General features: G+C 44.8%; 1 protein-coding gene across 1 annotated transcript in view; it reads left to right on the forward strand.

The window, feature by feature from the left end:
• The window catches only part of LOC144819203 (C-type lectin domain family 12 member A-like), a 254,430-nt gene that overhangs the window by 156,511 nt on the left and 82,932 nt on the right, over positions 1-14,987 (forward strand). The window contains exon 3 of the mRNA XM_078677178.1: positions 10,371-10,541. Within this exon, the coding sequence (XP_078533304.1) occupies positions 10,371-10,541 (171 nt within the window). The remainder of the gene's footprint in view (positions 1-10,370; positions 10,542-14,987) is intronic.

The following is a 14,987-nucleotide window of genomic DNA, read 5'->3' on the forward strand; positions in this document are numbered from 1 at the left end:
TGGTGCTATGGGGAATCCAACACTGCCCAACATATTCCAGGACTGCATTGGGAAAGATGTGTCAATCTAAGGGTATTACCCGACTGGGCCAACTTTATGATGGTCAGGGACTCTATGATGGTCAGGTATTCCGCTCTCTTACTGCCCTTAAGGACGAGTTTGGCTTTTCACAAAAAATGTTTTTCAAATACCTAAAGGTTAGGGATTTTGTCATACAGGGCAAAAACTTTTTTAAAATGATAAACTTGTCGGAAATACTGGCTGGAATATACACAAGTACCGGCCACCGGGCAATCAGCTCAGTCTATCAAACATTTCTGGCTTGTGCCAATGATGACCGCTTACTGATTGTGGCTAAACTTAGCTGGGTTCTACGGAGTGAAATAGCTGTAGAGAACATCCAAGAGTGTATGGAAGGAAGTACTAGATCAAGGGCTAACATTGGGTAATTTAATGCTACAACAACATCGGGCTGTATATATGCTGTATTATACACCAGCGGTCATATCTAAGTGGGTTTCTCGCAATTCAGAGAAATAATTCGGTCTGAAAGGCCAGCTACATGCTGCAGACCTCAGGCATATGTTCATTAATTGACCCAAACCTGATGGATTCTGGAGTGGGGTCTGCAGTATTGCTATTTCACTTCTTGGCTCAAATGTACCGAAAAAGAGAACTCTTTCTTGGAATTAGAAGTGCAGCTGTTGGTGACTGGAGTCTTTCTTCCAACTATTGTTATCGCATGTGCCCGTTTATGTATTGCTAGAGTTTGGGTAGATAATGTAAGTCCTAGTGTTAATGAATTATGGGTCTTACTCAGACAGGTTTATGAGATGGAACTTTGTTTGGCTAAAGCCCGAGGACCACACCGTCGGCTTAAATTTAATTGGATCTGGACTGATCGGCCATGGGAGCAATAAGGCACTGTCTACCTATGATGATTTATCTCATGTTTCTCACTCACGGTCCTATGACATAAGTTATTTTCTCCCTTTTTCTTTCTTATCTATCCCCCTTTTCTTTTCCTTAAAAAATTTGATTATGATTGGTTCATTCTTTCAGCTTTCTTTTTTATTGATCCTGTTGTTGTTCTCTTTCTTTTTCTTTCAAAAGAGATCTTTTGTTTCTACTCTTCTAATGTTATTCATATAATGTTTGTTTTAAAAAATAATAGGAACGTTTGCCGTGAGCAGTATTCAATAACCCATTCCCTCTGCCGGGAGGATTGTCGTTGCTTGAGGCTTCTCCCATTGATGGCTGCCATCTTTTCTGAAGACAGGATGACTGAGTTTTGCCACCCTCCCCAAATTCCATATTCTACCATAGCTAGTCTTTATTTTATTTTAAAACAGTTTGATTGCTTTCATAGCTATTGAAAACTTTGGGCCTCATTTATGAGGCTGTGCGTCACTTTTACGCTGCCGGTGCATCACTTTTTGTGACGCACCAGGGGCGTAAAAAAGGCCCCTTGTTGCGCCATATTTACAAACTGACGCATCTAGGTAGATGCGTCACTTTGTAAACCCCTGCGCCACATTATACCTGCGCCAGGTATAATATATGCAGGGGACCGTTCTGACGCAAGAAAGGGTCATGGAAGTGACGCAGTGAAATTTATGAGATTTCACTGCGCCACTTCTAGGACACAAATGCGTCAATTTCTTACGCCTGCCTCACAGCAGGCGTAAGACTGACGCAGGCCCTTTCACATGGGGCTTTCCCCATGTGAAAGGACACATTGCTGGAGTTGCGTCACTTTTGTGACACACTCCAGCAATGCGTCACTTTTGCACCATACAGATTCGTCAGAAATACTGACGTATCTGTAACTCCTTGCGCAATGATGCGTCATACTGCAAATATGACGCATCATTGGTGTCGCAAGGAGGGTGCAGTGAAAAGTGACGCACTGCTGTTTTCACGCAGCGATGCGTCACTTTTCATAAATGAGGCCCTTTGAGTCTTGACACCCCCCACTCGGAGACAGATCTTTCAATTTGGATGTCTATGCCAGACCATCCATTTGAAGTCTCTCTTTAATCTTGGAAACACCAAAGTGGCCTTCTTGTGCTTTATTTATGTGTTTTTTTCACAAACTCACTGTTGTTTATTTACACGATCCTACGAGAGGAGGCACCGGCCATGTCGTTCTCCAGTAAGTCTTTTTGTTCATGCAACCTGCTGATACTTTTATAGATAGACACTATTTAAGAGGCGGAATAAGGGCACAGATTTGCAATTACACACTTCCGCGATTTTATGTATTGTTCGTTACTGTTTACCTGACATTATCACGAGAACTTGGTTTAGTGCATTTAGCATCCGTGTCACATGAATTTAAACTCACACTAACGCACAATGTGCACAACACGCGGAGATTTAGACAACACTCTTTATTGATTTACTGATCGATTGTGTAAAGATATCACATTTTGAATACTAGTCACTTGGATTCGCATCCATGTACTTACACTATTGCACGATGTAAAATTGGCGATTTAGTTTAGGTGTTTCCGTTTTTTTCGATTGAACACATTGTGCACTTCAGTAGTTCTCACAAACCGGTTCACATTATACTTAACACATCGCGCTATATTATCATTGATCACATTATGTCATTTTTACTGCAAGATTCACTAGAATGACACTTCCGTTTTAAATGTTTTGATTCCTCGTGCATTTAAGGCATTAATTTATTTACAGACCACAGTTCCCTGATGAAGGCTACTTGCTAGCCGAAACGCATTGGATAAGAGGCTGGAGACAGTTGTTATAATGCCAATGGCAATATAAAAGGAATGAATAATTGAGTGAAATTAACTTTTGGAAAAAAATGAAATAAAATACAAATTTTGAAAGAACATTGAGGCAGTAACTTCATTATAGATAATTTACAACCCCAGGAGGGGATAACGCTGTGACCAGGGGACTTTCCCCAATTCAGGGGCACGCTTGATACAATTGAATGATAGTACTCTACAGAAAAGTACACTCTGGACCACGCAACAACCATCAAAGCATATTAAATCTGGAGTGCGAGTGTATATGAAATTTTCATTTATCACAAACTCAGCAGGTCCTCTTCCAGGAGGCATGAGGGAGGCATGAGCTCAACAACATGTGGACATCAGCAATGGCAATCAGCCATTAGAGCTTTGCTCCTGGAACGTGAATTTTTTTGGTACGGTACAGGATTGTGTCCTACTGCATTATAATGCTTTGTTGCTGAAATGTACCTTTTTCCTTAAAATAATTTACCTGATTATTAAATTCCCTGTCCGGCTGGACAAGGGACAAAAATATATAGTAGCCTATTGTGGTCTATATAATATACTGCTTTATACATTTCTTATGCTGAGGACCTTTTGTTCCCTTAAAAGCACAAGATACCCATGGTCCACAGCTACCCATTGGGTTCCCCTTGTTTTTTCAAATGACCTGGAACATGAATGGCTTCTACAGTACGTTGGATGAGAATGACTTCTCTGCTTATCTCTGAAATTGTGACATTGTGCTAATACAGGAAACCTGGTCACAAAATCCGATTGCAGTACAGGATTCAAAGAATTCCACTTAGAAGCATAGAAACCAAATAAGGCAGGCAGAGCCACAGGCAGTCTTTCCATGTATATTAGATCTCACCTTCAGTGATCCTAAGAGTACATTGATTTGGGCCTTACGTGGGCACAAAGTGCCAAACTTTAATTTCCCTTCAACATCACACATTTACTTCAGTCTCTTCATTTGCTATTCATATATTCATCGCAGTCAGAAAAGTAAAGCCAGAAAAACAGTCTTTAATTACAGTACTAAAATCTCTCCAATTCACTCTACCCCAATTTTGATTGATCTTGGCAGGGGACTTCAACATGCAGGACAGTGCTTAATTTGTGAAAGAATAAGTGCCAAGAGCCCACTGCCACTTGCAACACACATTGCCCTTGACAGCACTTACAATAATAGTAACAACACAACTACTAACCACCACACTCCTATACGTGTGACAATTCAGACTATTCCAGGCCCCAATAACTATAAGAATGGTTTGGGTGGCATGTAATAGAAATGTTTAATGTATATTGAATTAATAATTAACTGTTGTTGTTGTCCCCGCTAAATTAGTCAGACATCGCCACCTTATGGAAGACTGTCACAAGTGCTGATGTTGACAATTAAGTGCTGGTGCTCGGCACTGGAGACTAGAGGCTCAAATTTAGCACTGACTAAGGGCCTGATTTAGATCTTGGCGGACAGGTTACTCTGCCACAACTGTGACAGATATCCTATCCACCGAAATATAAAACGCATTATATCCTATGGGATTTACATTTCGACGGACAGGATATCCGTCACTGTTTTGAAGCAGTAACCCTTCCGCCGATATCTAAACCAGGCCCTTACTCTACCAAGAGCTATTTCCCATGCCACTGGCAGGTTTCTACTACAGGACTTCATTCCTCCTTTACTCTCTTACCATAAGATGCTCTCAATTGACCCCTTGCCTCTTCATATTAAAAATTCCTCCTCTTTTCAAACCCCACTAGTTAAGAAGTTGCTCAAAGTGAAACACTAGCACCTGACTGATTAATACCAGGGATCATTTATTTATTTATTTTGTGGTTTTTATAGAGCGCATCAATCATCCCGAAGGATATCACGGCGCTAAGAGCCAGAGAAGCTGCTAGGGTGACAGCTGGGATTTATGGTTTAGTATAGAGATACGTTTTGAGATTCCTTCTGAACTGAAGATAGTTGGAGGTGTGTCTTAGCTTGGGGGGGAGCTCGTTCCATCTCTTGGCTGCTAGGTGGGAAAAGGAACGTCCACCTGTTCTGACCTTATGGATGCGTTTAGGCTTTGCCAATGCAGATTGGCAAGATCGCAGATTTCTGTTAGGTTTGTAAAATTCGATCCTTCCTTGCAGTATCGAAGGGCCAGTTCCATGTAGGGTCTTGTGAGCATGACTGAGTAGCTTGAAGGCAGCCCTCTGACGCATTGGGAGCCAGTGGAGTTTATTTAGGCACTCTGATGCTGAGTCGCGCTTACTTTTGTTAAGAATAAGTTTAGCCGCCTGGTTTTGCACAATCTGCAGACGTGAGAATAGATGGTCGTTCATCCCATTGAAAAGTGCATTACCATAATCCAGGCGACTGACCAGTAGTGCCTGCGTAACGGACCGTCTGCAGTCCAAGGGTAGCCAAGGGAATATTTTAGCAAGGAGTTTGAGTATGGCAAAACTTTTCCCGCAGAGTGATCTGACATGATCTTTCATGGAAAGAGTATCGTCCATAATGATTCCCAGGTTCCTGGCCTGTTGACTGGGAGAGGGGGCCGTTCCCAGTGAAGGGGGCCACCATGTGGCATCCCATACATGTTTTGCTCCCCCAAATAGTAGGATCTCTGATTTCCCGGCATTCAGCTTCAGGGAATGCTTGTGCATCCAGTGGGCCATTTCTCCTAGACAGTTGTGTAGTTTGGATTTGATGACCTCAGGGCCTTCATCCATAGTCACCACCAGCTGTGTGTCGTCAGCGTATGAGCAGACTCCAATGCCCCACTTCCTCCCAATGTCGGCTAAAGATGAAACATAGACATTGAAGAGGGTGGGGCTCAAAGAGGCACCCTGTGGTACCCCACAGCCGATGGTGCTTGGTTTAGAGTGATACTGTCCCATGTGTACAGCTTGGGTACGGTTGGATAAGAAGGAGTGGAGCCAGCCCAAGGCTTTGGACTGTACTCCCTTGCTTCGAAGTATATGAAGCAGGTGTTCGTGGGAGACCGTATCAAACGCCGCTGACAGGTCGAGCAATATCAGTGCCACCGCCCCACCCTGGTCGGCGGTGGATCTGATACCGTCCGACACTGCCAGCAACGCTGCTTCGGTACTGTTATTGGCTCTAAACCCTGTTTGGGACGGGTCTAGGAGGGAGTTGGTCTCTAGGTATTTAGTCAGCTGTATGTTGACCAGTTTCTCCAGGGCTTTTGAGAGAAAAGGGAGCTGTGATATTGGTCTATAGTTTTCGGGATTTAAGATGTCGGTTCCAGCTTTCTTTAGTAAGGGAGTGACAGAGGCGTGCTTCCAGGCTTGTGGGAAGGTGGCTGTGGTTAGTGATTTATTGAACAGTTGGGTGATGAGGGGACAAAGCGCGGATATAATTTTTGAAAACACAAAATGGGGGCAGGGATCTGAAGGGGATCCAGATTTAATTGTGTTCAGTACTGCCAGGACCTCTTCGGTTGAAAATAATTCGAAGCTGGTGAGATTGGGCCCGGTGTCTAGGTCTGAGGAGTTTAGGAGGTCTGTACGGGATTCTGATGGGGGGACATTTGTGAAGGAAAAGTTAAACAAATTAGTGTTTTGAGGGATGAAGGAGGAGTAAATCTTTTTGATTTTGTCCGAAAAGAAAGTGCTAATACGTTCACAGGCCTCTGTGGAGGGGGTTAGAGTTTGTGACGTACTGGGGGGTTTGCCTAGTTCTTTGACTATTTTGAATAACTCTTTTGTTGAGTTGCAGTTATCCTGTATTCGTTGTGTGAAGTAGTCCTTTTTTGCTTGTTTTATGGCACGGATGTATTGTTTCCGAGCGTTGACGTAGTTTAATCTGGTTTCACTGTCTTTGGACTTTCTCCATAGATGTTCCTTTATTTGGCAGATTTTTTTTAGGCTTTTTAGGTTGGGAGTATACCATTTCTCAGATATGGTTTTGGTTCTGGCTGTTCTTAGTGGGGCTAATGCATTCAGTGTTTGCAGAATGCCCTCCTCAAGTAGGGCGGCGTTCAGACAAATAGAAGAGTCCTCCGGAAATATGACCTTGTCTTTAGGGAAATTGGAATCAAAGTTTGTTTCGTTAATCAACCTCCAAGCTCGCTTGGATATCTGTTGAACGGATTTGGTTTTAGGGGGTCGCCCAGGAAGGGAGAGAGAAAAATCTATAAGAGAGTGGTCTGACCAAGGCAGTGGGTTGATTTCTTTAATGCTGGTGGAAGTGATGTTGGTGAATAGAAGATCAAGTGTGTGGCCCGCAGAGTGCGTGGGGCCCACAATACACTGTTTAAGTTGAAGAATTTCCATATCTGATTTGAGTTCAGTAGATCCTGGGGCATCTGTTTTTTCGAAATGAATGTTAAAATCACCGACTAGCATGTAGTTTCTGTGTTTTAAACATATTGGCAGGAGTTGCTTTAATAGGTTTGCCCCGATGTTTGTCTGATGTCCTGGGGGGTTGTAAACCACTGCACCTGCTAGCATGGTATAGCCGTCCAGGAGAATTTTGAACGGTAAGATTTCGTGTTCGGGTTGGGCGGTTGTTGTTTCGACCAGGCAGGTTAAGTGCTCTCTGAATATAACAGCAACCCCGCCACCTCTCTTTTTTCCGGCTCTGTCTTTGGAGATGATTTTGTAATTGGGGGGGATGGCAATCGCAAGATCAGGAGCATTGGATTCAGACAACCATGTTTCTGTTACAAAAACCAGGTCCGGTGACTTGGATGTTAATAGCTCCCAGATATCTAGAGCATGTCCCGGTAAAGATCTGGCATTAAAATATAAACAGTTTAGTACAAGATTATTATTCGTGGGGGGTGAATGACTATTGAATTGGGCTGGAGCCATACTAGACCAGTGACAGGCCATGCACGAAATGGGTCCATGGGTAGAGCCTGGTGTCAGGCGAGCGCATTGTTGGCTTACGGCAACTCTGTTGTTTTTCTGATAAGTTAGCAGTTCACTACGAGAATAGTGAATGGGTGTCTGCAGGCATTGGGTTGAACTTGCAGGGGGTATCGCCCCTGGCCCCGGTCGGACGCGGACGGGCGCAGACGGGCTTGCCTTTGGCGCGCCTTCGGCGCGCATCCGTCGCGCCCGCTGCGCTCGTCCGCTGCGCTTCCGGCACATGCACATGTTTATGGCAAGGGGGCAGTGAAGAGGGCGTGGCCTCGAGTGGGCGTGTCCCCGTCCTAACGTGAGGGATCCAGCTGGTGGGACCGGCGATTTCGCCCTACCCAGCGCTCGTTTTTGCTCTGCAATGGATGCCTGTGCACAGTAATCGTGCTACAGACAAGTGGGTGAGTTTTCAAACAAATTAAAATTTCAGTTTTTACAAGGTTAAAAACACAATTTACACTGCTGCTCCCGGCTGTGCCTCAGGAGCTGACTGGCTGTCAGGGCGCTTGTGGTTCAGCGCGCTATTTAAGTGAAATTTGACGAAAAAGGGGGCGTGGCCTCGAGTGGGCGTGTCCCCGTCCTAACGTGAGGGATCCAGCTGGTGGGACCGGCGATTTCGCCCTACCCAGCGCTCGTTTTTGCTCTGCAATGGATGCCTGTGCACAGTAATCGTGCTACAGACAAGTGGGTGAGTTTTCAAACAAATTAAAATTTCAGTTTTTACAAGGTTAAAAACACAATTTACACTGCTGCTCCCGGCTGTGCCTCAGGAGCTGACTGGCTGTCAGGGCGCTTGTGGTTCAGCGCGCTATTTAAGTGAAATTTGACGAAAAAGGGGGCGTGGCCTCGAGTGGGCGTGTCCCCGTCCTAACGTGAGGGATCCAGCTGGTGGGACCGGCGATTTCGCCCTACCCAGCGCTCGTTTTTGCTCTGCAATGGATGCCTGTGCACAGTAATCGTGCTACAGACAAGTGGGTGAGTTTTCAAACAAATTAAAATTTCAGTTTTTACAAGGTTAAAAACACAATTTACACTGCTGCTCCCGGCTGTGCCTCAGGAGCTGACTGGCTGTCAGGGCGCTTGTGGTTCAGCGCGCTATTTAAGTGAAATTTGACGAAAAAGGGGGCGTGGCCTCGAGTGGGCGTGTCCCCGTCCTAACGTGAGGGATCCAGCTGGTGGGACCGGCGATTTCGCCCTACCCAGCGCTCGTTTTTGCTCTGCAATGGATGCCTGTGCACAGTAATCGTGCTACAGACAAGTGGGTGAGTTTTCAAACAAATTAAAATTTCAGTTTTTACAAGGTTAAAAACACAATTTACACTGCTGCTCCCGGCTGTGCCTCAGGAGCTGACTGGCTGTCAGGGCGCTTGTGGTTCAGCGCGCTATTTAAGTGAAATTTGACGAAAAAGGGGGCGTGGCCTCGAGTGGGCGTGTCCCCGTCCTAACGTGAGGGATCCAGCTGGTGGGACCGGCGATTTCGCCCTACCCAGCGCTCGTTTTTGCTCTGCAATGGATGCCTGTGCACAGTAATCGTGCTACAGACAAGTGGGTGAGTTTTCAAACAAATTAAAATTTCAGTTTTTACAAGGTTAAAAACACAATTTACACTGCTGCTCCCGGCTGTGCCTCAGGAGCTGACTGGCTGTCAGGGCGCTTGTGGTTCAGCGCGCTATTTAAGTGAAATTTGACGAAAAAGGGGGCGTGGCCTCGAGTGGGCGTGTCCCCGTCCTAACGTGAGGGATCCAGCTGGTGGGACCGGCGATTTCGCCCTACCCAGCGCTCGTTTTTGCTCTGCAATGGATGCCTGCAGAGCAGTCACAACTTTCTTTTACACTCTGATGCTTATGCTCACAAAGTCCATGACTTCTGGCATTTACTTTATAACAGTGCTAGTCATAGCACTGCCTCCTCTCATACTGCCTTTCCAGATTGTGGTTAGTGTATTGAAAGAGCAATTATGCTGAATTGAGGTTCATAATTATTCTTCTGTTTAATATCCATGAATCGATTTCGTGTAACTCCTTGGTACTGCTTTGAATTTGTAATGTCTGTTGTTGGTGTATTATTTCTTATTTATTCAGTCTGCATAACCTTCCCTGCCTTTTTAAATATTGTGACTGTCTGTTATGTTATCACTGTAAATGTATGATTGACTTACTTTCACTTGTTTAACTTTTCTGCTATACAGCGCTCTGTAAATTGGTTGGGCGGAATCTCTCCTATATAAGATTGAAAATAAAATAAATACTTAAATAAATATAAACCATAAAAGAGATGAACCGTATCAAGAGTTTTGCAGACAAGCAATGATTTGGTTGCAGTACTTTTTCTGCATCCCAGCAGGTTTTGTTATCTTAGCTCTTTGCCAGGTTCCAGGGGATCCTGAGCTGATTCTGCAAGATAAGGTCATCCAGCCAAAGGAACCAGGCACCGCAGTGATTTAATCCACCATGATTTTCGAAAAAGCAGATTTGTTACTTTGTCTTCGTACCCTATTTATTGTACATAGCCTTACTCATACTTAGTTGACTTATTAAATCCAATCTTCTATGTATTCCATTAAGCTTCCATGTTCAATCAACTGAAATATTTATTCAGGTGAATTTGCATACAGTGACTTTGTAGTGTAAAATCTGCTATTACTCAGTAGTTATTAAAACATCCACTCTGAACCTGAATATGTTTGATATTTTCCCATAATTATGCAAGTGCTGGAGTCAATAGAATCAACAACACAATATGAAGCTCAGATTGAAGGCTACCAGCAGAGACTGACCCAGGCACCTGAAGCGAACTGTGTGGCACAAGACACCTTGAACCAAATCAACGCTACTCTGAGGAAAGCAGAGGAAACCTTAAAGAGATGGGCGGCGCATGCAGGTAAAGCATCATTGCTTCACTTTACGAAGAGCACCACGCCTATAATAGTTTATTTTGTGTTCTGATGGAGGACACTGTGAACGTAAAGGTGTATATGTCATGCTACGTATTGCAGTTGGACATAGTGGTCTGTTTATAACTTGTGTGATATGAACTTATGGCCTTTTTGATGTTAACATGTGGTAATTTCAAACATAGAAATCCCAATCATACATTGCATATATCAACCATTCCCACAAGAGGAATCAGCACTCCAAAACCCCTTCTGTGCAGAGCTGGTGGTATTTATCTTAAAACTACAAAACATGACATTTTCATTATATCAGCCTACAAATCATCATAAGTGAGAGAGTAAATAACAATGTACTACACCCAGCCACACGTTTATAAATAAGAGGTGGGTGATTCATGCACGTAACCCTTTTTTAATTCTATTTCCTAACTCTAATGTCTCTGTACCCTTTGTTTTTTTTTATGAATTTCTATGTTTTTTTTAACTAGTAGTCACATTTGCAGAGTGGTGGAGAACAGGGGTGTGGTCTCAGAAGACCACTAATCATTCCAGCTGTGTGGGGCTTACTGGAGGTAACAGGAGGGATAGTTGGCCCCCAAGGACCCCCCAGAGCAAAGGGGACTTCATGTCCCAACCCAGTAAGTGCCAGGAAGAGCGTTTGCAGAGTGGTGGACATAGGGTCATGGCCTCCAAAGACCTCTCAGCATCCGGCTGTGTGGGACTACCTGGAGGTAACAGAAGGGGTTCCTGGATCCCAAGGACCCTCAGCATCCAAGGAGACTTCATCCATCAACCAGTAGTGCACAAGGAGTCAAGGGGATTATTATCAAGGACAGGCGATACATTAAGCGGCGATAATGGCCTTGATAATTTGCTCTATGGAATTCCTATCGAAGCCCATGTTAGATGTGAAGACATCTAACATGGGCTTCGTTTGGAATTCCGATAATGTATCGCCCGTCCTTGATAATATGCCCCCATGTTCGCTGAGTGATGCAGAGTAGGGGTGGGGACTCCATTGACCTCGAAGCTATCCTGCTGTGTGGGACTCACTGGAGGTAGCAGGAGGGGTAATTGGCCCCCAAGGACCAACTAGTAGTATGCCAGGAAACTTGTTTGCAGAGTAGTGGTGAAGGGGGGTGGGGCCTCCAGCGACTTGCTGGGCCACCTTTTTTTTTTATTTTTCTGTTTGTATTAGTGGGGGGGGCTGCGTGCCCACCCTTCCCTGGGCCAATGTTGGCCCTGAGGACTCCATTACCCATGGCAAGGCCCTTTTGGAAAGAGTGAGAGGGCCCCAACCCGGGGAATATTTCAGAGGAGGGGTCACGCAGCTTTCCACCGGGCTGATTACGCCCCAGGGACCCCATCCCCCTGGGCGTAGCCTTTTTAATATTATTTTTTTTCAAATTAAAGGAGAGGGCTGTGTGACCTTCCCTACTGGGCTGATTTCGACCCCAAGGACCTCATCTCACGGGGCCCGGCCTCTATACTTTGTGTCTTGGTCCCACTCAGGGCACCCAGTCACTTTCGCTGGGGACTACAGGGGAAGCCTGAAAGCCCCACAGTGCCTGCTGGCTAATCATCTCCTGGTGGAGCAGGCACTGCTTTTCGACATAGGGATCTGCTGGAAAGGCAGCTTCCTGTGTCTAAAAGCAATTCTGCTGCGCTTCCAGCTAACAAGAGCGTTTTTAATGTTCTTGCTTTGCTGGTAGCACAGCATTTGTTGTGGCTTGGCTGGAGCTGGTAAAGCTCCTGCCAAGCAATAGCAAATAGCTATGTCCCGGTGGTGAGCTCTCCGGGACATAGCCATCCCTGGGTGGTGGCGGTCCCCAGGGCCAACTATGGCTCCAGGAGGGGGGCTGCATGGCACCTCCTCCTTTCTTGATGGTGAACCTGCCCCAGGGAGGTACTGGCCGCTGGTGCTTCTCTCATATTTACAAAAAGAGCTTGGCCCCAGAAAGGTGGTGGTCGCTGGGGCCCGTGAGGGTCCCTTAGACCCCCATAACAAAGAATTAGCCCTATAGAGGTGATGGTCCCCAGGGCATAGGGGAGTCCAAGAGACCCCAGCCATTTTGTTTTTGACATATAGACCCAAGGAGATGGTGGTCAATGGGCCCAGGGGTGTCCGAGAGGCCCCACATTAAAAAAAAATAAGCCCCAGAGAGGTGGTGGACCCTGAGACATTAAAAAGTCCCAGGAGAGGGGTCTGTCCACCCTCACTCCCAAAATGTCAAAATTCCCCTGGGACTTGGTCCAATCGCAAATAAAGCACGGGAGCCCAAGCTTCATTTAAAAAAAAATGAATGACAGGATCAACAGATCCCGCTGAGAGTTTTAAAAATAAAATGCTTTTTGGCTAGAGGCCCAGGGGAGCAGGGTATTTCTACCATGCCCCCTTTCCTTTTTCAAATGTTTTTTCAAGTCGAGTCCCAAAATGGTCGCCAACATTTCCAGGTTTTTAATGTTGGCAGCCAATCAGATCTCAGCAAGAGATCGGGAGGGATCGCGGATCCCCTGCATCTCTTTATGTACAATTGGAAATACCTTGCTTTCTGGACAACCCGCTAACTTTGTACCACATTTGGTGTAATTACGTTCAGTTATTCGGGCTGTAACCATGTCTAAATGATCATTGGTAAAATGCATTTTGGGAGCCCCTTTTTTCTCAGCCCCCACTTGAAGGATCACCCCGAAACTTTGAAGTGAGCAGCAAACTAGTATGGAAAATGTAGCTTGAATTCAGCAAGCGATGCCAAAGTTATTGGCAAATGAAAAAACACTCTTCTTTTGGAAACGACATATAACTATCTAATGGCGGCCGCCCGTAGGTAATATATTACTATATAATAAATAGTAAACACATTCTCCTCATAGGTGAATTCATAGTAGTGGCAAATAAGAAAGGACTGTGAGAATGTTCTTTCTATTAACGCAGCCTTGCTAGTAAGGTAACATATCAATGTTTGTTGTTATAATGCCATATCAACGTTGCTGCCTCAGTGAGTCATTATATTTGAATAAAAAGGTACAGATCCTTGTCCTTACACTGACAGCATGCCACACTGTATGTTTGTCCCATCTTGTATTTCAGCCCCATATGGGCTGCCTTGATATCGTTGTGCATTGTGAGCTCCAGTCCCATCTGCTCTAATGAGAGCAAAACACGTGCCAGGGAATGCTTTTAACCTTTCAGGTTGGCTTGATTGGTATTTTACCATTTGAAAGCTGTAATTCTGTGCCTGGAGTGGTAAAAGGCTTTTGTCATTTTACAGGTCGGCATGGACAGTACTGTGCTAGTCCTATGCTTAAAGACTTTGCCGTAGAAATGGCAAAAGACTTTGTCCCTTCTATCTCGGCATGGATGGTACTGTGCTAATCCTCTGTTTAAAGACATTGCTAGAAAAGCAGACATTTGGGGTGAGCATATCTAGAGTGATGCTGGTGTTGAGGGTGCTCTATACAGAAGCTGATTTACACATAAACTTGAGAACTACCCAGAGTTCTTTGCTTCTATTTTTCATAATTTTTGCGTCACTCTATGCCTGAAAGGTTATTGTTTTTACATATACTGGGTGCTCCCTTGTTTCCGGATAAAGCTATACCTCTCTTAAGAGCTCTAATGAGAGCAAAACACGTTTCAGGGGTTGCTTTTATTCATTTCAAGTTGTCTTGATTGGTATTTTACCAATTTAAAGCTGTAATACTATGCCTCGAGTGGTAAAAAGGCTTTTGTCATTTTAGAGTTCGGCATGGACAGCACCGTACTAGTCCTATGCTTAAAGACTTTGCCATAGAAATGGCAAAATACTTTGTCCCCTTCTATCCTGACGTGGTAGGCACTGTTCTAATCCTATGATTAAAGACTTTGATAGAAAAGAAGACATTTAGAGTGAGCAGATCTAGAGTGTCGCTGGTGTTGAGAGTGCTCTATACAGGAGCAGCTTTCCACCTAAACTTGAGAACTACCCAGAGTTCTCAGCTTCTTTTTTGCCTGATGTATGCGTCACTCTATGCCTGAAAGGCTATTGTTTTGACTTATACTGGGTGCTCCCTTGTGTCTGGACAAAGCTACGGAAGGGAATTATTTTGCTATATATATATTTATATCAGGCGCGGCCCGTGCCGGGCGTTATACTGGGGCGGTGACGTCAGGCAGGGGAGGGTCAGGGTGGGGGGTTGGACCATTAGAGGTAAGTACTGATAAAAATAAATAAAACTAATTTCGTTGCCCACGCTGCATCACATTTGACGATTTAACCATAGGTTTCAGGGACGTTATAGTTAGTTGGACATTTGACTCATATAAAACCAGAGAAATTTGGCCGTTATATATATGAGCTAACTACAATTCGCGCGCCCGCAATGCACTGCTGATGACGTCACATATTGCATCACACATGACATGGTCAGTGACATCACTGATGACATCTCAA

Source organism: Lissotriton helveticus, chromosome 2_1 (genome assembly GCF_964261635.1).
Source record: "Lissotriton helveticus chromosome 2_1, aLisHel1.1, whole genome shotgun sequence".
Taxonomy (NCBI): domain Eukaryota; kingdom Metazoa; phylum Chordata; class Amphibia; order Caudata; family Salamandridae; genus Lissotriton; species Lissotriton helveticus.